Source organism: Rhinatrema bivittatum, chromosome 2 (assembly GCF_901001135.1).
Source record: "Rhinatrema bivittatum chromosome 2, aRhiBiv1.1, whole genome shotgun sequence".
Classification (NCBI taxonomy): Eukaryota; Metazoa; Chordata; class Amphibia; order Gymnophiona; family Rhinatrematidae; genus Rhinatrema; species Rhinatrema bivittatum.
In genome coordinates, this window is record NC_042616.1 from 804,025,273 (window position 1) to 804,048,182 (window position 22,910).

The 22,910-nt window shown below is 44.5% G+C and overlaps 1 protein-coding gene across 1 annotated transcript; it reads right to left on the reverse strand.

The window, feature by feature from the left end:
- Positions 1-59: 59 nt before the first annotated feature.
- Positions 60-16,291, reverse strand: LOC115086295 (ly6/PLAUR domain-containing protein 2-like). The gene is made up of 3 exons (XM_029592723.1): positions 16,220-16,291; positions 4,279-4,398; positions 60-1,538 (listed from the first exon to the last, which is right to left on the reverse strand). Exons 1-3 carry the CDS (start codon positions 16,269-16,271, stop codon positions 1,312-1,314), a joined length of 399 nt encoding a protein of 132 aa, XP_029448583.1. The 5' UTR covers positions 16,272-16,291; the 3' UTR covers positions 60-1,311.
- Positions 16,292-22,910: the final 6,619 nt, after the last annotated feature.

Below are 22,910 nucleotides of genomic sequence, written 5' to 3' on the forward strand. Positions count from 1 at the left end.
GCGTTTCAAGAGTATTTATTTAATTATTTGTAACTTTTTATGCCACACATCTTCCCAGTACCTGTCATGCGCGGAGAACAAGCAAAACATCCATAAAATAATAATCACAAACCTACATAATTCGCGCACAAAAAGTCAGATCAATGAAAAAACATACCCACTGCCAACTTACACCAGCACCGCCGAAACGACTTGATCCGTCAGCGGCATTGTTTTTTCAGATGAGAAAACTACATTCCATCTCATGAACATGAAGCAGGGAGAGCAGTCGAGGAGTTATAGGGGAGCTGCTAATGCCCCCCTGCAGCAGAAACAGGACTTAAGGGCACTCGTCATTCTTTCCCCACCTACATATTCTGCTCTTTACTCTACCTAGAAGGGTCCTAAGGTCCTGCTTTAAGTTTCGTAACGGCAGTAAATCTTCACCATCGAACCCTCGTCCCCCTCCCCCCAGCAAATAAGTCATACTTTTTTTTTTCTGATCTGGTGGGTTCCCCCTGCTCTTTTGGGCTTCCAACTCAGTTGGAACCAGTGGGGTCGGGAACTGGCGTCATCAGGCTTCATTTGCAAGTACCTGGAGATTTTTTTTCCCCCTGTTTTATAAGCCCACCCCCAAAGGTACCTAGTCTGGGGACAGCAGCGCTTCCTCAGAACTCCGCCCACTGTGGGCCCCGCATCCTGCCAGTAGGTGTCACTCTTGTGTGATTTATTTATTCATTTGATCGTCCTTAATGCCCAACATCGACTGTTCAACGCAGATTACAACAGACATGCACAATTGTAACAAATACAAACAAAGCAAAATAAGAACCTACATTATAACTCTAATGACAATTAGCAGCACAAATCACATTAGAGCATCTGAACATAATAATCATTTGATAATCTACTGCAGGTACAAAGCTGCTTCTTTATACCCCTGTTACATGAATTCTATGTATAAGGGGCTGGCTTTATCCGGGGACACATAATGTTAAAACTGCTGTTGCCAAAACCATCCTGGAGCATGCCTAATTAGTCTGGCTTTCAAGCTATCTGCCATGAGTCTGCATGAGATATTTGCAATATTTGCAAACCAGACCTCAACGGCTGGACTGGAAAATACTGAGTTGGAGAGCATCAATAGAAATGTCCAGGATAATCCGTGGCAGCAAAATAAATCAATCCACTGCGTCATCGATCTTTTGACTTGTTTTGCACCACAACCATCATCTGCATTGTGAAAACAATAAGTCAATAAAACTCCCTGCGATAACTTCTGAACACGATGTACATTGCAAGATAGCATGCACTGTGTGCCAACGCGATGCCTCACAAGAAGGGCCCAGGTCTCAGTAGGGTACTTAAGAGACTGGTGGCTGCCGCTGCCAGGCAGCCAAGATGCACACTGATGGCCCCACTTCTAATGCTAGGCTGGTTGCAAAGGTCAGAGCTGCAACATAAAATCGGACGCCTTACGGCAAACCAGTCCAAGTTGGTCGGGATACACTCTTCAGCGCAGTAGGTGATGATACTCTTGTCATCGTGAAAGGGAAAACCTAGGAGAAAAAGTGACAAACAACGATGCATGTATTGATCTCCAAAATGGTGCTACTGTCTGAGGCACAGGCCTTTAATATCTGCATATCTTTGGGGAAGGGTTAGAAGGAAAGTCTTGTCTTTTGGTGGATGACACTAAAGATCTGTAAGAGTGGCAAAATGAGAAGTGATCTAATTTAACATGGAGACTGGTAAAATGCTTGCCAGTTAAGATTTAATGCAAATAAAGTGCAGAGACGGGCATTTGGAGTGTAGACATCTGAAGGAGCTGTATGAGATGATGGTTGAGAAGCCTAGAAAGGTCAATAGTGCTGTTAAGATTTTTTTTTTTAAATAAATAAATAAATGTGCACCAACCACGAGAGAGACCCGGGGATGGTAGTGTCTGATGATCTCAAGGTAGCGAGACAGTGTGGCAAAGCATTGGCTAGAGCCAGAAGAATGCTGGAATGTGTCAGGAGAGGGCATAATCAGCAGAAAAAAAGGAAGTGGCCATGGCATAATGCAGGTCACTGGGGAGGCCTCACCAAGAATATTATTTTCTGTTCTATAGGCCACATGTCAAAAAATGACAGAGAGAGGCAGGTTTTCATGGGTAATGATTCAGATGGACTGAATCAAATCACGGTGAACCTAGAAGATGTGGTTGACCTGATTGACAAACTGAAGAGTAGTAAATCACCTGGACCGGATGGTATATAGCCCAGAGTTCTGAAGGAACTAAAAAATGAAATTTCAGACCTATTAGTAAAAATTTGTAACCTATCATTAAAATCATCCATTATACCTGAAGACTGGAGGATAGCTAATGTAACCCCAATATTTAAAAAGGGCTCCAGGGGCGATCCGAGAACCTACAGACCGGTTAGCCTGACTTCAGTGCCAGGAAAAATAGTGGAAAGTGTTCTAAACATCAAAATCACAGAACATATAGAAAGACATGGTTTAATGGAACAAAGTCCGCATGGCTTTACCCAAGGCAAGTCTTGCCTCACAAGTCTGCTTCACTTTTTGGATTTTCAGAAGGCGTTTGATAAAGTTCCTCATGAGAGGCTTCTAGGAAAAGTAAAAAGTCATGGGATAGGTGGCGATGTCCTTTCGTGGATTGCAAACTGGCTAAAAGATAGGAAACAGAGAGTAGGATTAAATGGACAATTTTCTCAGTAGAAGGGAGTGGACATTGAAATTGTCGGTTTAGTGTGCTGCGGCAGTCAAAAAAGCAAACAGAATGTTGGGAATTATTAGAAAGGGAATGGTGAATAAAACGGAAAATGTCATAATGCCTCTGTATCGCTCCATGGTGAGACCGCACCTTGAATACTGTGTACAATTCTGGTCGCCGCATCTCAAAAAAGATATAATTGCGATGGAGAAGGTACAGGGAAGGGCTACCAAAATGATAAGGGGAATGGAACAGCTCCCCTATGAGGAAAGACTAAAGAGGTTAGGACTTTTCAGCTTGGAGAAGAGACGGCTGAGGGTGGATATGATAGAGGTGTTTAAAATCATGAGAGGTCTAGAACGGGTAGATGTGAATCGGTTATTTACTCTTTCGGATAATAGAAAGACTAGGGGGCACTCCATGAAGTTAGCATGTAGCACATTTAAAACTAATCGGAGAAAGTTCTTTTTCACTCAACACACAATTAAACTCTGGAATTTGTTGCCAGAGGATGTGGTTAGCGCAGTTAGTATAGCTGTGTTTAAAAAAGGATTGGATAAGTTCTTGGAGGAGAAGTCCATTACCTGCTATTAAGTTCACTTAGAGAATAGCCACTGCCATTAGCAATGGTAACATGGAATAGACTTAGTTTTTGGGTACTTGCTAGGTTCTTATGGCCTGGATTGGCCACTGTTGGAAACAGGATGCTGGGCTTGATGGACCCTTGGTCTGACCCAGTATGGCATTTTCTTATGTTCTTAAGAGAGAGGATGGTGTGAGAGAGACAAGCACTCGCACACACACAGGCATTGAGCCAGTGAGAGCTGTGAGAGAGAGATATGAAGAGAGAGACACACAAGGAAAGAGAAAGAGGATGGAGTGAGAGAGACAAGCACACACACAGGCAGTGAGCCAGTGAGAGCTGTGAGAGAGAGAGATATGAAGAGAGACACACAAGGAAAGAGAGAGAGGATGGTGTGAGAGAGACAAGCACACACACATAGACAGGCAGTGAGCCAGTGAGAGCTGTGTGAGGGAGAAAGATATGAAGAGAGAGACACACAAGGAAAGAGAGAGAAGATGGTGTGAGAGAGACAAGCATACACACACACACACACACACACAGGCAGAGAGCCAGTGAAAGCTGTGTGAGAGAGATATGAGGAGAGAGACACACAAGGAGAGAGAGAAAGAGAGAGAATGGTGGGAAAGGGAGACACGAGAGAGAGAGAGAGAAAGGATGGTGTAAGAGAGAGAGACAAGGAGAGAGAGAGAGAAAGGACAGTGTAAGAGAGACACACAAGGAAATAGAGAGAGGACGGTGTGAGAGAGAGAGACACAAGGAGAGAGAGGACACTGTGTGAGAGAGACACACAAGGAAAGAGAGAAAGGACGGTGTGAGAGAGAAACAAGGAGAGAGAGGACAGTAGGTGAGAGAGAGACAAGCACACACACACACACACACACACACCTACGCAGTGAGCCAGCGGGAGCTGTGAGAGACACAAGAGGAGAAAGAAGTTAGCTGCTGCCGGATTTTAGGCTGGCTGAGCCCGGCTGAGATGGCTGATGCTTACCAACTCCTGTTTCGTAGATAAACGTCTTGCAGGCAGTTTGGGTGCTGGTGCAGTTCCTGATGTTTGTGCACAGCAGGGAGGGAGTTGGAGACTGACAGGTGTAGCACTGCAGAGAGCCAGCTGCAAGAGGAAACGGTACACTCATTATCGTTCTCTGCAAAACGGGGGTAGCCAAACGGTGAAGCACGAGTGCCCCAAGAGCGCCACAGCCCTGTGTGCATTTCCCTCCTCTCGCTCCATTGACCAGACAACATCAAATTACAGCGCAAATCTGCTGCACCGTGTTTTTGGTTGGTTTATTTTTTCCTTTACCTGATTTGCATTTTCCGACTCCTGCATGACTAACTTTAAGTAAATAAATATGAGTTCATCGATCGTAACAGAGCATGACCGCACTGACACCGGTGCGCAAAGGTGAACGAATTTAGAATTAAAGGCGCCGCACCACCTCCAACTCTGCAAAATGTCTTTAAAACATATAAAACCGGATGCCAGTACACAGTACCAGCACGTTCTTTGTTATCGCCTCTTCTGAGACCTGGTGCTGGATTCCCAGCTTCTCTCTTTGTACCTTTATTTACTCCAAATGACAGAAAATCTTCACTGATGTCCACTGTGCTGTTCGTACCTCTGACTGCGCATGTCAAACTGCCGCCCAAAACCTCCACCACCGCCAACACCTCACCCCGAGTTCATAATGCGCCTGCTTACGGTGGTATAAAAAGTTAATTTATACGTGAGCCTCCGCAGAGGTTCTCTCTCACTCACTCTCTCTCTCTCAAATGCGATAAAAACATTTTTGGCCGCTAACGCAAGCACAAGCGACAGAAAAAAAAGTGCAGTTATTTCTGGCGTTAAAACCTGCGTCGCTGCTGCGGGTTACTCTATAGCACGCCATGCTAACTCACCCTCATTTCCATTTACTCTGCCCAAACCCCTCCCACCCGAATAGAATTTTAAAATTTGCATACACATTTTGCGATGCGGTATTTATTGCATGCTGTTTGATAAATGACCCTGTTAGTGGGTGATGCATTAAGCCGTGTAGTGTTCTAACGTGCATTAAATAGGGTATATCGCCCGATATTATATAAGGATTCTGCCAGTTAGGCAGGTAACTTTAGAGCTACCTCAGAGCAAGTCTAAATTTAATTTGCCTTGTGTGGCCGGATAACCTGCTACTTAACTGGATATCTTCAAAAGATAGCTGGTTAAGTGGCATTTGTATTGAAAAAAAATGTAACCATAGACCTTCCAGCCTGATTCCCACTCCTCCCTCCCATACCAAAAATATATCAAACCCCTGCTGGCTGAGGCCCCCTCAACCCCTGCTAAGGAAATCATAAAATACAATATTAGTGCCAGCACTCCAGCCCTCCCTGCTCCCTCTAGGGTTGGCCCTTCCATTAGATGAACCAGGCAGTTGCTTATAGTGCCAACCCTTGAGGGGCAATGAAGAGGAGAAGTCTTGTCAAGGCCTCCTGCCAACAGATGAACAAAAGCCCTGTCAGGACTGCTGGTGTAGCCCATCCTACCAACTGCCAAAGCGGAGAGCCCTGTCAGCCGCCTGCAGAGAGCAGCAGAAGACAGGTCCAGCGTCACTGAGCAAGTCTGTGTGTGGAGAGCATGTTTGGGAGCATGTGTGAGAGGGAACGTGTATGGGTATATGTGTTTGTGTGAAAGGGAGCATATGTGTGTGAGGCTGGGAGGCAAATTTTAAACACAATTGGGGATGCTAAACTCAACATATTTCTTTTTCTCAGTATTGGGGGTACCCATGCACCCATTACACAAACATCACACACGCTCCCTCACACCTATAGTGTGAGGGAGCGTGTGTGAAATCTAATGAGTGTGATAGAGCACGTGTGTGTGTGCATGTGAGAGAGAATTAACAAGTGTGTTAGTGTGTGTTTATATGAGAGAGAAAAGAAAGTTTGTGCACCTCCACTAATTCACAGCAATCTTAGGGTGACTGGAATCAAAAGTTCCCAGGTCTGGACAGCAGGGGATTTTTTTTTTATCCTTATTAGTTTTACTTATTGGGTTTTTTATATGCCTGCTGTTTAGAAATATGTATTCTTTTTATTAGTATGGTTTCTAGGGATATGCATTCGTTTTAAATGAATTTGCAAAACATAACGAAGAAGGGGCAATTCGTTTCATTTGGGGGAGCCATGAAATGAACTGAGGGGCCTACTAAATTAAACAAATCTTATTTGTTTAATTAGTTTAAAACTTCCAGTCAGGCCTACGCCTAGGCCTGAGGCCGGCTTCTTGCTTAGGGCATAGAACAAGGCCCAAAGCAGGGGCCTAAACCAAGGCCTAGGAGCGAAGCTGGGGCATCGTCTACTACAGCATAGGATGAAGCCCAAAGCAGGGGCCATGGCCTAGGCCCGAGAATGACATTGGCGTTGCGGTCTAGGCCAGGGATGACATTGGGGCATCATCTGAGACCCAAGCAAAGGCCCAGCCCCCCCTCCCCCCCCCCCAAATTACTTACCTTATTGGTTGGGAATCAGAAGCCGCGGTCAGGCCGGGTCCCGATGCCTGGGTCTCAGATTAGGCTGGAGCCCAGCCCGGCCTGGGTCTCAGATTAGGCTGGAGACCAGTTTGGAAGCCAGGTCCCGATGCCTGTGGGCTCTTCTAGTATATGTACTCCAAGGGAGACATTCCTCTTTCCTTGCTCTGTCTCTCTTTTGACTGCTCTTGACTCCTCATGATGTAAGTACCAGACTGGCGCTCTCTCTTCCAAACTCCCCAGGGAAAATCGTAGCACCCGGTGCAAGAACTGGACGAGTTCATGCAAGACTCGCTCCTTCTCTCACAACCAGGCTCTGGGTGCTTTCCAGGCCCCATTTTGGCAAAACACTCCAGTTCCCAAAAATACAATCAAACAGAGGAAAATCGGAACTGGACGTCTTGAGTTAGTTCCAACTCCTGAACTTCCCAAAAAGGGGGCCAGAAACTTCTAGACCCATGGAATAATAAAACTCGTTCTTTCTCTTCTCATCCAGAGCCCTCTGTGGTCTTGCATCCAAAACAATGCACCGCTATTTATCTGTTCCTTTGATTGATTTATATTCTGTGCTTCATTAGAGCACCACCAACGCAGAATGACGACGGCATCATCCCGCTATCTATTCCTGCCGGCTGCAACAGGCCCTCTTGTGAGGCATTTGCTCTGTCATAGGGAGCAAGTGGGTCTCTGCACAGAGAATTCAAGGGCAGCAGCTTAAGAAACTGTAAAAGCAATGACTTGCGCAATAACATTTTGAAAATGCATGCTCCTATTTTATAATTGTATACTCTATTAATTGTAAATGTATGTTTTAATATTATTTTATTTTTCTGTTATTTTTTAATTATGTATGTTTTATGTGATCCACACTGATCATTATGAATATTGCGGAATATAAGATTTAATAAATAAATAAAATAATAATAGTACAATGACAATTCTATTTCATACTGGTTTTAATAAATTCCATTTCCTATAAGTAATGGTTCTCTTGCTAGTAAGTATTGGTGGTAATCAGTCTTGTGTTTTCTTTATTAACTATGATATATTTGTCAACTAAGACAATTTTAAGCACATTATGATTCAGTTAGACTGATTCAATCACTGTAACTACTATGTTGCCCTCAAAAATGAATCATAAACTTCAAATAATTCAAAATACATTGGCTTGTCTATTAGCCAGCTGTAAATTGTGAACTCATATCACCCCAACATTAAAACATTTGCACTGGTTGCCTATATGAACATAAGAACATAAGCTTTGCCATACTGAGTAAGAGGAAACGTCCCTCAAGCCCAGTATCCTGTTTCCAGCAGTGGCCAGTCCAGGAAACAAGTACCTGGCAGGATCCCAAAAATTCAATGGATTCCAAGCTGCTTTTACCAGGGACAAGCAGTGGATTTCCCCAAGTCCACTTTAGTAATGGTTTATGGACTTTTCCTCCAGGAACTTGTCCAAACCCTTTTTAAACCCAGCTACACTAACAGCTTTTACCACATCCTTTGGCAATGAATTCCAGAGTTTAATTATGCATTAACTAAAACAATAGTTTCTCCTATTTATCTTAAATGCATCATCTAGTAACTTTATTGCGTGTCCCCTGGTCTTTGTACTTTTTGAAAGAGTAAACAACTGATTCACATTTATCCGTCCAATCCACTCATTTTATAGATCTCTATCATATCCCCCCTCAGCCATCTCTTCTCCAAGCTGAACAGTCCTAACCTCTTTAGCCTTTCTTTATAAGTGAATGGTTCCATCCCCTTCATCATCTTGGTCGCTCTTCTCTGTATCTTTTCTAATTCTGCTATATCTTTTTTTAGATGCAATGACCAGAACTGAACACAATACCCAAGGTGTGGTCTCATCATGGAGCGATAGAGGCATCATAATATTCTCAGTTTTATTCTCCATTCCTTTCCTAATAATCCCTTGCATTCTATTTGCTTTCTTGGCTGCTACTGAACACTGAGCAGAAGATTTCAACGTATTATCAATGATGATACCTGGTAGAGATGTGAATCGGAACCGGAATCAGTTCCGATTCCGGTTCCGATTCACATCGTTAATTTTTTTTTGTGCGGCCCAATCGCGGTTTTGTTTATCGGCTGCACCCAAGCCGATAAACAATAAAACCCACCCGACCCTTTAAAACTGTTCCTTTAGCTTTCCCCACCCTCCCGAACCCCCCCAAAACTTTTTACAAGTACCTGGTGGTCCAGTGGAAGTCCCGGGAGTGATCTCCCGCTCTCGGGGCCATCGGCTGCCACTAATAAAAATGGCGCCGATGGCCCTTTGCCCTTACCATGTGACAGGGTATCCGTGACATTGGCCAGGCCCTGTCACATGGTAGGAGTAATGGACGGCCGGCGCCATCTTGGCCGTCCATTACTCCTACCATGTGACAGGGCCTGGCCAATGTCACGGATACCCTGTCACATGGTAAGGGCAAAGGGCCATCGGCGCCATTTTGATTAGTGGCAGCCGACGGCCCGAGAGCGGGAGATGGCTCCCGGGACCCCCACTGGACCACCAGGTACATGTAAAATGTTTGGGGGGGGGTTTGGGAGGGTGGGGGAAGCTAAGGGAACAGTTTTAAAGGGTCGGGGTGGGTTTAGGGATTGTTTTGGTGTGCCGTTTTTCCCGCCCTCCCCCAAAACAATAAGAGAACCCCAGGAACAAAATCATGGGGTTCTCTTATCGGGAGCCCCCGATTTCTGACAATTTTGAAAATATCGTCCGATATTTTCAATCGTCCGAAGCCCTATTCACATCCCTAATGCCTAGATCCTTTTCCTGAGTGGTGACTCCTGATGTGGAACCTTTCATTGTGTAAATATAATTTGGGTTTCTCTTCCCTAACTCATTCACTTTGCACTTGTCCACATTAAATTCCACTTGCCATTTGCATGCCCAGTCTCCCAGTTTTGCAATGTCCTCTTGCAATTTCTCATAATTCTCTTGTGATTTAACAACTTTGAATAATTTTGTGTCATCAGTAAATTTGATTTCCTCGTTCTTTCTTCCTGTCTCCAGGTCATTATGAATATGTTAGAAAGCAATGATCCTAGTACGGATCCCTGGGGCACGCCACTTTTTCCCTTTCTTCGCTGTGAAAATTGCCATTTAGCCCTGCTCTCTGTTTTCTGTCTTTTAAACAGTTTGCGGTCCCCAAAAAGGAACACCGCCCCTTATCCCATGACTTTTTAATTTCCTAAGAAGTCTCACATGAGGGACTTAGCCAAATGCTTTCTGGGATTCCAGACATGCTATATCAGCTCTCTCTCACCTTTATCCACATGTTTATTCACAACCTCAAAAACAAACTGTAGCAGAGCTCAGCTTAAAATACCAATTCTGGCTTTAAAAGCCTTGAACAGTCTGGTTCCCCTCATTCTCTCCTGCGAGGCCTCTGCGAGATACTCGGGAGGGCCTTTGACACATCCCGTCTCCACCTGAAGCAAAGCTAGAATGTTCTTCTGAAAAAGCCCGTCTCCTGTGCTGCTCCCCATCCATGGAGCTGTGTGATCCGTTGTGCAATCATTTCAAATGTATCAAGGCAGCAAAAACCTACATTTTTAATATAGCGCTGTTACACTTCCCGGAGGATGATCCGTATATATTTTTATTTTGTGTAGTAAATTCTTCTGGAAGGCGTGTTGCATGATAGATCTCCAAGACATTTTCAGTTCTACCCAGGGTCCTTGTTTTCATTTACGTAAGCTGCATTAGTATGCTTTATGGGGTAGATTTTAAAAAAATGCGCGTTCGCGTACTTTTGTTGGCGCACCAGTCGCAAACAAAAGTACGCTGGATTTTAGTAGATATGCGCGTAGCCGCGCGTATCTGCTAAAATCCAGGATCGGTGCGCGCAAGGCTGCCGATTTTGGGCAGCCGGCGCGCGCCAAGCCGCGCAGCCTGCCTCCGTTCCCTCCCCTCACCTTCCCCCCCCGGCCCTATCTAAACCCCCCCCCTACCTTTGTCGACGGATTTACGCCTCCCAAAGGGAGGTGTAAATCCACGCGCGCCAGCGGGCTGCTGGCGCGCTAAGATGCGACCCGGGGGCGGTTCCGGAGGGCGCGGCCTCGCCCCCGGACCGTCCCGGGCCAAAACCACGCCCCCGGGCCCGCCGCGTCCCGCCCCCAAAACGCCGCGTCGATCGGCCCCGCCCCCGACAAAAAACCCCGGGACTTACGTGAGTCCCGGGGCTCTGCGCGCGCCGGCAGGCCTATGAAAAATAGGTGCGCCGGCACGCAAGGCCCTGCTCGCGTAAATCCGCCCGGATTTATGCGAGCAGGGCTTTTAAAATCCGCCCCCAAATGTTTTAACATTTATTTAAATGTTGTTCTGAGATTTGTTTTATATTTTTATATTTTATGTTTGTTGCATTGTATTGATTTTATATTGGCATGCTTTATTATGTAATATCTATTTGATGTTATAATCTGCCCTGCGCATTATTTTAGAAAGGCGGAATATACAGCAAAATCTAAATAAACAAAGCTAAATAAACTCTTGGCTGCTCTTGCCTTTGGGTTGGGATATCTGGACTGGCTCACAGCCAGGAAGCGGGAGAACCTGATGCCTGTCGATCTTGGCACTTTCCCAGCACCATTTCTCCCAAGCAAGAATGCACCCCACCTCGGAGGTAAAGCAAAGCAACCATTATTGGCACAGAGAGCAGAGAAGCACGGTTTGGGCAAGACTCCTACGTTAACACCCACCTGGGCGCTTGCAGAAAGTGGCACGAAAGGTTAATGTCACTGGAGAGATGACGAGGGCCGCCACGTGCGTCCTGTGGGCAGCATTGTCCCGGCGCAGAGGGTTGGTGGAACTTCGCCTTCCCGGTTATGTCAGAATTGCCAGAATTAACAAATTGAAGCGGCTTTGAAACTGAACTCAAAACAAGGGTTTCTTTTTTGTTTGTTTTTTTTATTTTTTATAATTGTGGGATATGTAAAGAATCTGCAAAGTACTTTTGATATTCCTGGTTGGGTGACTTGTGATGGGGGCTGTATCTTCTGACCTAATTAAAGTCTGCTTTGACTCGCTAATGGGTCAAGATCCCCACAGCTGAGTCTGACCTCTGCCATTATGGATCTGTCACTGATATTCTAAACTGGGATTCAGTAAGCTACACATGGTTCCTTTCCTGAGCTGGGGTTAGTAATCTGTAAGCACTTCTTTTTCTGAGTCGGGATTACTAATCTCTCTCTCTTTCCTTCTCTGAGCCTTTCAATGTATTCCTCTCCTGAGGGAGAATAAGCCTTCTGTGGCTGATCCATTTAAGTCTCTGGTCAGCTGCTGCTTGTTAATAAAACTGACAAATCTCCAAGTGTCCAAGCTAGGTGCTTTGGCTGTCAAGCACCGATAATATCTATCAAATTCTTATATGTCACGTGCTTGTGTGACTATTAGAGTTTGCATTTAGTTCTGCATTATATGTGATATTGAAACATAAAGACATGTCTTTATGTTTCAAAAAAAACCCAGGTCTAACCTCCCAGACCAGGGCAACCTTTTCGTTACTTGTAAACCGGATTGATTTGTATTGCATACAGGAATTCCGGTATATAAAAATTAAAAATAAATAAATAAATGTCTGCAGAGAAAGATCATACGGCCTATCCAGTCTGCCCATCCATGCCAACTACTCAGCTCTGCTATCCCTACTACTCCCTCAGAGAACCTCTGTGCTGTAAAACTTATTCCATGCTTTCCTGAATTCAGATACTGTCCTTGTCACCCCCATCACCACTGGGAGGGTGCTCTATGCATTCCCCACCCTCTGTGTAAAGAAATATTGCCTTTGATTACGTCTGACTATACCCCCATTCACCCTAAACCCATCCAGACTCTAGACCGTCTTTCAAGCTCTGCTAGATCGGTCTTCATGTTTCCACATATTCTTGGGTGCTTACCCTGTTGCAGATTTTTGCATCATCTGTGTAAAAAAAAACAACACTTTCCCAGTAACTCTTCTGCAATGTCATTTTCAAAAATGTTGAAAACAACTGGCCTAGAGGACTGCAGCACACCAGTAGAAACAGCCTTCTCTTCGGAGTGAACTCCATTTACCACTCCCCTTTGTCACCTCCCATTCAACCAATTTCTAACCCAGTCAGTCACTTTAAGGCCCGTACCAAGGACGCTTAACTTATTTATAAGTCACCTAAGCCCCACCGTGTCAAAGCCAAGTGCACTGCATCTAGTACTCTCCCCTGGTCCAACTATCTGGTCACCTGATCAAAGAAATGGATCCGATTATTCAACTTAAAAGACCTGCCTCTGCTAAAACCCTGCTGCTTCAGATCTTGTACGCCATTGGATTCCAGAAACTGCGATGCCGTTAATTTGCTCACTATAGGGGGTCAGACTTAACAGATCTGAGGTTGCCAGCCTTCTCCTTAGTTCCTTAGAGGAAGCACATCTGCCTGTCTCCAGTTCTCTGGAACTACTCCTGACAGTAAAGAAGCACTGAAAATATCAGCCAGTGGAGCGGCAAGGATTTCTCTAACTTCCCTTAATACCCACCTCGGACGTATCCTGTCCAGTCCCATTGCCTCATGTGCTTTTAATTTAGCTGGCTTCTCACAAGTACAGTCTGCTGAAAATAATTTACTTTGCTTCTAATCCTATTTGTGTCCGTCTTCTGTAGTCCTATTCCTGGTCCTTCCCCAGTGAACACTGAACAGAACTATTTGTTAAGCAATTTCTCTTTTTCCTTGTCAGGCTCCACATATTCCTGCCATTCACCTCTGAGTCTCACAATGCCGCTTTTGCACTTCCCTCCATCACTAACCTATCCAAAAAAAGTCTCGTTCCCCCATTTTGCTTTATTAGCTGTTTTTTCTTCCATTTCCACCTTCGCCCTCCTGACTGCTTTCCCAGCTTCTCTTAGCTTTTCCAGATATTGTCACCTGTCTTCCTCTTTCCGTGATCTCTTGTATTTTATCAGTGCTCACCTTTTTTTCCTTATCTTTTTCTGCTATTTCTTTAGAAAACAAAAGCGGCCTCTTATTCCTCTTCCCTTTATTTACTTTCCTAACAGTTGCCGTTACATTATCTCCTTTACCTTTTGCCCACTGCTCTTCTACTTCCTCTAGGTTTTCCCCGTCCCATCCAACAAAGTATGATGGCCACACTTTGTTCTTTTCAATTGATCGGGTCGCTTTTGAAAACATGAATATGCTTCGACAACGCGCCTCCTTTCATACACGTTTCAAAATAAATACGGTACATCCAGAAATATCAAAGATCATGAAAATGTCCTTGGGAAAGTGAAATTGTGCTTTTTCAGTACACAGGCAGTGGGCAGAGATGATGCCTGACAACCTTCCTTTCACCACGTGTAAAGATCTTCAGGTTAATCTCAATCAGTTAAATAAACATCTTCAAAGAAACTAATTTAATCCGACCTCCTATAGTGCAGGCAAACAAAAGAGCAGACAAGGCAGAAGGCCAAAAGACAGTTTAGTTATATCTATTATTACCGCTTATCGTTTCTGTAGTACTGCTAGACGTACGCAGCACTATACAAACTTAATCTAATATTTCTATTCTTCTTTAATTGGCTGGTCAGCTGCTTCAAGGCGGGTTAGAGGGATTTACACGCAGACTTTCACTTTGAAAATGGTGTAAGGTATGCGGGCAGTTACCTTACAATCTGGGCGGACTGTTACAAAATTGCCCCCAAAGCGGGTAACTTCACACCATATTCCATTCGTTACAGACCACACCGATGTCTGTAAGTACACAAAGCAGAGAGGGAACCCAACATGAGAGAAAAAAATGACAACCCAAAGGACGACAAGGAAAAGAAAATGAGAGAAAAATCAACTCCTATCTTTTTCACAAAATATGAAGGAAAAAAACCTCATACTTGGACCAAAATACTTTTTACACAGTCACATCACCACCCCCCACCCCTTAGAATACCAGCAGGGAGTTACCAAGTATTGACAACCAGTGTGCCCAGTACAAGAGCTTACGTTTAACCTGGCGGGAGGTGTAGAGAAGGGATATCTGCAAGGGGATATGATGGAGATTTATAAACTCATGAGCGGTGTGGGACAGATTAATAGGGAATGGCTATTTAACCTTTTGAATAGTAGTAGGACCGGTGACGCCCCATTAAACTAATCTGGTAGCAGATTTTAAACAAATTTAAGAAAAGCATTTTATTTTCTCCCGTCCACGCACAGTTTAGGCTGAGAGATTCGCTGTTAGGAGATGCCGTCGAGGTTTTTAAAAAGGTTTGGACAGATTCCCAGAGGACAGGCCCATTGACGATCATAGGCGAGGCCGACGTGGGCAAGGCCGCTTCCTATTTCTGGGAATGAGCGGCAGGGAAGGGATCTTCCCATGAGGATCTGCTGGGGGGACTTCCAAATGACCCAGACTGCCCACTGTCAGGGACAGCACCACCAAGCCTTTTCCTAACTAGAAGGTTTCCACTGGTTCAGGTTCATAAAAGCTATATCCAACCCCCTTAATGTCTCCGGAAGCACTTACACAAGGCCGAATAACTAAAAAAGTCTGACCGGCTATATCCAAACATAGCTGGTTAGGTTTTTAGTTTTCTGGCTACACGTAGCTAGATAATTTTAGCATAGCATACGCAGCAGGCTGTTTATCTCGCTGAATATATGGGACACGTTATCCGGCTTTTGCAAACTGCGACAGGACATGCCATTGAATTGTCAATACGTTTTACCCGCTTTAACTGCACTTAATACTAGTAAATGGCGTTATGAAAATCGTTACGGTAGTATGTTACATTTGCATGCACTAACTCCTTTGAAAATTCTCCTGCTATTAAATAAAAATGCTATACCAGGAAATTTCCCTCGCACCAAACTACAGTAAGGGAGGAATATAATACAGTGGGTTTTCTGAGTGATATACCAGTCAGGATTCAACACATGTGGTGCAAAGTGAACTTATCAGAGAAAAATGTGGCTGTTAGAATAAAGACTTAACTAGAGAAGGAAGTACTTTGGGGTGGGGGAAGTCTGGCTTGTTATACGGAATGAGGCCTGCCGTCCTGCGAGACCCAACGAGAGAAGAAACCTGTTAACAGAACAGGATTCCCTGTCTGACGGACAACAAGGAAAAGAAAACAGAGCTGTTAAAAAATCATTGGGGCGAGGGGGTTTGATTCATCCCCACATCCTAAATAACCTACTTTTGTAAAAGATGACATTCAGCTACTATCTGATGTGTTTTCAAACTTAGCCTGGAAAAAAAGCAATTCTGAGCCTGTGACCCCCGCCTACGGTGTTCATTGTAGGCCCCTGCTCCATCTGAAAATGGGGCAAATTAATTTGCCCCGTTATTACACACTCGGGTACACTCCTCTACCTTTCCCTCTGTGCGTTTTCCTTCAGCGTTAAAGGGGAATTCATTGGGCATCTTACCAAGCTCTATGAACAGCGGCGCCACCCACACAAGGACTGGGAATGCTTTCATCCTCAGAGGATCCTCACAGATGGCACATGAACTAGGGCTCCTGATGGCAAACCCTTATATATCCCCACTCAGTGAGCTCACAGGCTTGCAGAGATATAATTGCCTGCCTGACACAGGTTTTAAGGATTGGGACATCCACAGACTGGCGTAACAGGTTGTCTGTGTTAGGAGGTGAACACATCAAATGTTATAATTAAGGCCCCGGGTTTTCCTTAAAAATGGGCTAGCACTGACAGAATGGCATTATTATAGCGCTTCTAAATGACTCCTCCATGAGGAGCTACACCTGTCTTCTAAATCACGGCCAGATGAATATTAAACCTGGGATGGCACAATATAGGGCATGCAGGAAATATGCTGTAAGCCCCTGTATGGCAGCTTATGAAGCCCCTCTAAGACCTAGATTCATCATTTTTGCATGGAGAGGGAGAGGGAGGGAGAGAGAGAGAGAGAGACAGACACTCCTTATGAGGGTGTCCTATAGGTCAACTATCTATTCCATTGAAGGAGGGTCAACTAGCAACTTGAGGTGAGATTTTGGTGGTGGTCTAGGGTTTGGGGGGCAGTTTTACATGCACAGTCAGAAGTACGGACAGCGCAGTACAGATCAGTGAACATTTGATGTGATCTGGAGTGAGGAAAGGGACCCAAAGATGAGATCTGTACATTGTACTCGCGACCTAGTTTGATGCACTCTCTACCTAGCTGCAATCAAGCGAGAGTTTGGAGTTATTCCTTTTGTTGTTTATAGTTTTTATCTGGACAGGACTAAGGTTTTCAGCTATGTCAATGATTGACTAAATTTATCCCAGGAATCAAAAGCCGATGTGGAATTGGTTTGATTTAATTCATGGAGCTTATTTTCTATTGCTTCAGCAAGTACTTCCAGCTCAATCTTTTTCCTGAAGGTAAAAGTAAGCATATTCTCTATACTATTATGGATTTGGTTGGTGAAGGCTATTTCCACCTTTATTAATTGGTGATCAGACCAGGGCGATATCATGTGAGAGGTATTGATTAGGGGCAATTACTTGTATTAGTGAATATTAGAACTAGAGTAGGACCCGCTTTGTGAGTGGCTTTTGAGACAAATTGGGACCATCCCAAGGCTTCCATTGCTTCTAGAAACATTTCACAGGCTAAGGTTCTCGGTGTTTTGTCTACATGGAGGTTAAAGTCTCCTACAATTAATGCACATTCAGGGGATGGAAATACCTTGGCAAATAATTCAATCAGTGGTGAGCAATCTTTTTGTAGTATGTCTGTTGTGTCCATCGGTCTCAGACGGCTTCGACCTCTGTGCCTCACCTTTCTTCCTTCTCTCTCCACAAGCCTTGGGAAGATGGCTGCTGCCGTGTCATCATGCCGCTCTCTCCGGCGTCCCCGGAACGGCTACGGCGACGGTGTTCGTCATGTTTCTCCTGAGGGCCTCCTAGGGTGCGCATGTGCACGCCATCCACGTCTTTATCCACGTCATGGCGGGAACCTCAGGGGGCGGCCCCTCCGAGTGACGTCACGCCATCCGGGTATTTAGCCTGCCCTTCGTTTGCTAACAAACTGATTTAGCAAAGATTGGATTCGCCTCCGGTCTAAGCTGCTCTGCCGCTTCTTTGCTGCCGCTGGAAGTTCTCCTTGCTCTCCGGGGCCATTCACCTCTAACCTGGGTACCTGCTCCCCGGGGGCCCTTATGCTTCCTTTCAGGTGCCTATCTGGGATACCGGGTACTTGCTCCTCAAGGGCCTACTCTCCCTGCCTTGATGCCTGCAAATCAACTACTTCTGCCTGCCAGGATCTTCATCAAATACAGCTATCTATTCAGTGAGTAAACTAACCTTGTCAGCTTGTCTCACCTTCAGCTTCAGCCTTGCGAGTCTACATCCGGGACTCTCTCCTCTACCCAGCGCAGCCCACCATCATTGGAGTGTGGGACGGGGCTCCTCTGCCGAGGACCCCTGGACTTCTCTACTGGGTTACCTCACTGCTGCCACCCCTGGGCAGTACCACCAAGCTGTATAATAAATACGAATTCTCTGTGTCTGCGTGTATAGAGTCTAGCCTAGTACTGCGGTTCCTCATGGGGCTCCTCCCCGTGGGAGTGGCCATCTCCGCAGTATCCAAGAATCCACTCCAACACCTCGAAACCATAACAATGTCTGGAGGACAATAGACCAGTCCTAAGTTTAGCTGTGGAGGTTTTAGATTTGCCACCTCATAGGGAGGATTAATCTCTACTTTGTATGGTACAAGCTTAAGTTCTTTTTTGCTAATTAGTAATAGGCTTCCACTTTTTCATTTAGCTCTAGGAAAATGAAATACATCATAGTTAGGATGGTAAATTTGGTTTAGGAGTACATTATCTCTGTCTTTCAACCAGGTTTCAGAAATACAAAAAATGGTGGGATTTAAATCTTCCGACAGGCCATTAATCAGAGGGATTTTCTTTTGACAGAGACTGAGCATTTAATAGGAGCAGAGTAAACATTAAGTAGGAAGAGGTAGAGATAGTGGAAGGGTTTCTACTTATCGTAGGGTGGACCAACTTTGTGTTCCTTCCGTGTTTATTTGTCTGGACGCTCCTTAGATCTCCATACTGACCCTGTCCAGTCATGGGCTCAATGTAGTAATTTTGATCCATGGTAGTGGCAACTGGATTAATGGAGTAAGCATTTCAGGCATGCACGAAGGGGCGCACAAAGGGGCAAGCTCCTTTGTCGTGCTCATTTGTGAGTGCACCACAAGGGCGCGCCTTACGGCACAAGCGCCTCCGGCGTCACCGCCGCGGAGATCCTCGACCATTGGGGGGCGGGCGGTGGATATTCCTAGCCTTGGCGGTGCCGGTGTCTCCTTCCTCGCTCTGGGGGGGAGGAGAAAGTCTTCAGCACCGCGGGTGGAGGAGGCCTGATAGCGGATGCTGGTACTGGCTTACACGGCAAGGCCGTCCGCCCTGCTGCCTCTGGCATCGCCACTGCGGAGATCCTCGGCTGTCGGGCAGTGGACGTTCCTAACCTTGGTGCTGCCGGCGTCTCCTCCCTTGCTCCCCTCTCGCTCCAGGGGTGGGGAGGGGAGTCTCTTCAGTGCCACCGGTCGAGGAGGCCGGTAGCGGATGTTGGCTCTGCCTTACTTGGCAAGGCCCGTCTGTCCTGCTGCCTCAAACTGATGCAGCTTGGGAAAAGTAACCCATGTTGTAGTTACATGATGTTAGGAGTTACCTGTATCAAGGAAGCGAAAATGGGCCCTAACCTGTGAAAAAAAAATCCTGCGGATTAATACCTGAGCCTTTATAATATGCCAGGGGAATCAGCCTGGGAACGAGCAGAGAAGGCTTTAGCCAGATGCATAAAGGTAACTCCGCTGTGTTAAGAATAAACTAGATAGAGGTAAAAGGTCAGGAAAAACACTGGGGTAACATTTGGATATGTGGGGAAAGTTGCATCCATCTCAAGGGGACAAAATAAAAGAGTTCTGGTCTGGAGTCTTGTGAGTCTGACTGCATCCTGATAATTGCCCAGGCTTGCAGCGGTGACAGTAATTACAACAGCAATGTTCCTTGCATGGATCTCCACCAGTGCACATTTATTATTATTATTATTAGGGACTTTCTGGAATGCATTAGTCTGAGGCTTCATAATTGCTTAGCAAAGAGTAATATGTAATAAGGTGGGTTTGTTTTTTCTTGAACGTAATTAGTTTCTTTCAGCAGTGAACTTGCACAAGGATTCCTTTGCTCTTGCAAAGGATCTTTTAACTTTAAACAAACCAATCAGTGCAGGGATAAAAGAAAGAAATAGGGAATGCAATTCCAAGCCCAATTTACTTCCTAGTGCAATGTGCAACAGCGTTGCCTCCAGTGGATCTGTGGCTTTCCTTGCATTTCTTTGAAGTTAAGGATCCTCTGTGCTCATCCCAGATTTCCTGAATTCTGTCACCGTTTCTACCACCGTTACCTCCCCTGCCTTTTCTATTCCATGCATCGACCATCCTTTCCAGGAAGAAATATTTTCTGAGGTTACGCCTACGACTACCATCGTGGAGCTTCATCCTGTGACTTCTTATTCTAGCATTTCCTTATCTCGTCATTTACACTTTTGAGGTATTTGTTTGAGTGTCTCTCTCTATCATATCCTCCTGGGGTTTTTTTATGATTAAACTCTGGAAATTTTTGTCAGAGTTTGGGATAAGCAGCTTGGAATCTATGGTCCTTTTGGGATCCTGCCAGGTACTTGTGACCTGGCTTGGCCACTGTCGGAAACAGGATGCTGGGCTTGATGGACCCTTGGTCTGACCCAGCGTGGCATGTTCTTATGTTCTTATTAGCATGTCCCCATGTAGCTCAGTTCTAATAAGTTGTTTGTGTACTCTTAAGTGATTTAGTCCAAAGAGACGTAGTCTCCATCTGTTCAGCATTTTCAAATAATGAATTCTCTTTCTTTACAGTAACTAAATGTTGTTCAGAATAACTATAAACATTCTGCCATTTAGTTTGTTCCATGTGCACTCTTTTACATATGACCCAATCAATATCTGTCCAAACCTGGATGACACTATGTATTATGCAACCAATTAAGTCAAATCAGAGAAACTCTCTTGCATGAAATAAATATGGCTTATTTATTATGGACTAACATATGGATAAAAAAAATCTTAATATAAAGCATACACATGAATTTCAATAAGGGGCCATCAAAGATGAAGAAATGTCAAAAGACTGCTGTCCCTACATACACAGTAACATAATAATGACAGAAGAAGACGACCAAATGGTCCATCCAGAGTAAGACATAAAAACATAAGTTGCAATACTGAGTCAGACCGAGGGTCCATCAAGCCCAGCATCCTGTTTCAGACAGAGGACAATCCAGGATACAAGTACCTGGCAAATACCCGAACTGTAAATAAATCCTATCCTACAAATGACAATAGTAAGTAGAGGCTATTCCCTAAGTCAGTTTGTTTACTAGCAGTTTATGGACTTCGCCTCCAGAACCTTATCCGAATCTTTTTAAAGCAGCTACTCTAAGTGCCTTAAACACATCCTCTGGCAATGAAATCCAGAGTTTGTGTGTTGAGTGAAAAATAATCTTCTCTGATTTGTTTTAAACATGCTACTTGTTAACTTCATGGAGTGCCCCTAGTGCTTCTATTATCTGAAAGATTAAATAACATTCTCACATTTACCCATTCTAGTCCTCACAAGATTTTATAGACCTCTATCATATCCTTCCTCAGTCACATTTTCTCCAAGCTGAACAGCCTTAATTTCTTTAGCCTTTCCTCACAGGGGAGCAGTTTCATCCCCTTTATCATTTTCGTCACCATTTTCTGAACTTTTTACAGTGCAATCGGGAATTGCACACAGTAGACATGGTTTAATGGAACAAAGTCAGCATGGCTTTACCCAGGGCAAGTCTTGCCTCACAAATCTGCTTCACTTTTTTGAAGGAATTAATAAACATGTGGATAAAGGTGAACCGGTAGATGTAGTATACTTGGATTTTCAGAAGGCGTTTGACAAAGTTCCTCATGAGAGGCTTCTAGGAAAAGTAAAAAGTCATGGGATAGGTGGCGATGTCCTTTCATGGATTGCAAACTGGCTAAAAGACAGGAAACAGAGAGTAGGATTAAATGGACAATATTCTCAGTGGAAGGGAGTGGGCAGTGGAGTGCCTCAGGGATCTGTATTGGGACCCTTACTTTTCAATATATTTATAAATGATCTGGAAAGAAATATGACGCGTGAGATAATCAAATTTGCAGATGACACAAAATTGTTCAGAGTAGTTAAATCAAAAGCCGATTGTGATAAATTGCAGGAAGACCTTGTGAGACTGGAAAATTGGACATCCAAATGGCAGATGAAATTTAATGTGGATAAGTGCAAGGTGATGATATAGGGAAAAATAACCCATGCTATAATTACACAATGTTGGGTTCCATATTAGGTGCTACAACCCAAGAAAGAGATCTAGGCGTCATAGTGGATAACACATTGAAATTGTCGGTTCAGTGTGCTGCAGCAGTCAAAAAAGCAAACAGAATGTTGGGAATTATTAGAAAGGGAATGGTGAATAAAACGGAAAATATCATAATGCCTCTGTATCGCTCCATGGTGAGACCGCACCTTGAATACTGTGTACAATTCTGGTCGCCGCATCTCAAAAAAGATATAATTGCGATGGAGAAGGTACAGAAAAGGGCTACCAAAATGATAAGGGGAAAGGAACAGCTCCCCTATGAGGAAAGACTAAAGAGGTTAGGACTTTTCAGCTTGGAGAAGAGACGGCTGAAGGGGGATATGATAGAGGTGTTTAAAATCATGAGAGGTCTAGAACGGGTAGATGCAAATCAAAGAAATAAATGCAAATAAAAGAAAAATGATAGCAACTGCTGGTGATTTTCTGCCAATTCACGCCAGGAACCTTTTGGATATTTGCTTCCGTTGCCCATCTGCTAGAGTGGAAGTAAGAAGAAGCTGCTGCAGGCTCCAGCCTGGTACATTTTTTTTTTTTTTAGACAATTACCACTGACAGTAATGTACAGTAAAAGCCTGCTCTTGGGTTCATTTGCATTGTAATCAGAGAGTCTTTGCAGGGTGAAGGCGTAACCCATGCTCCATAGGTTAAGAACATAAGAACATAAGAA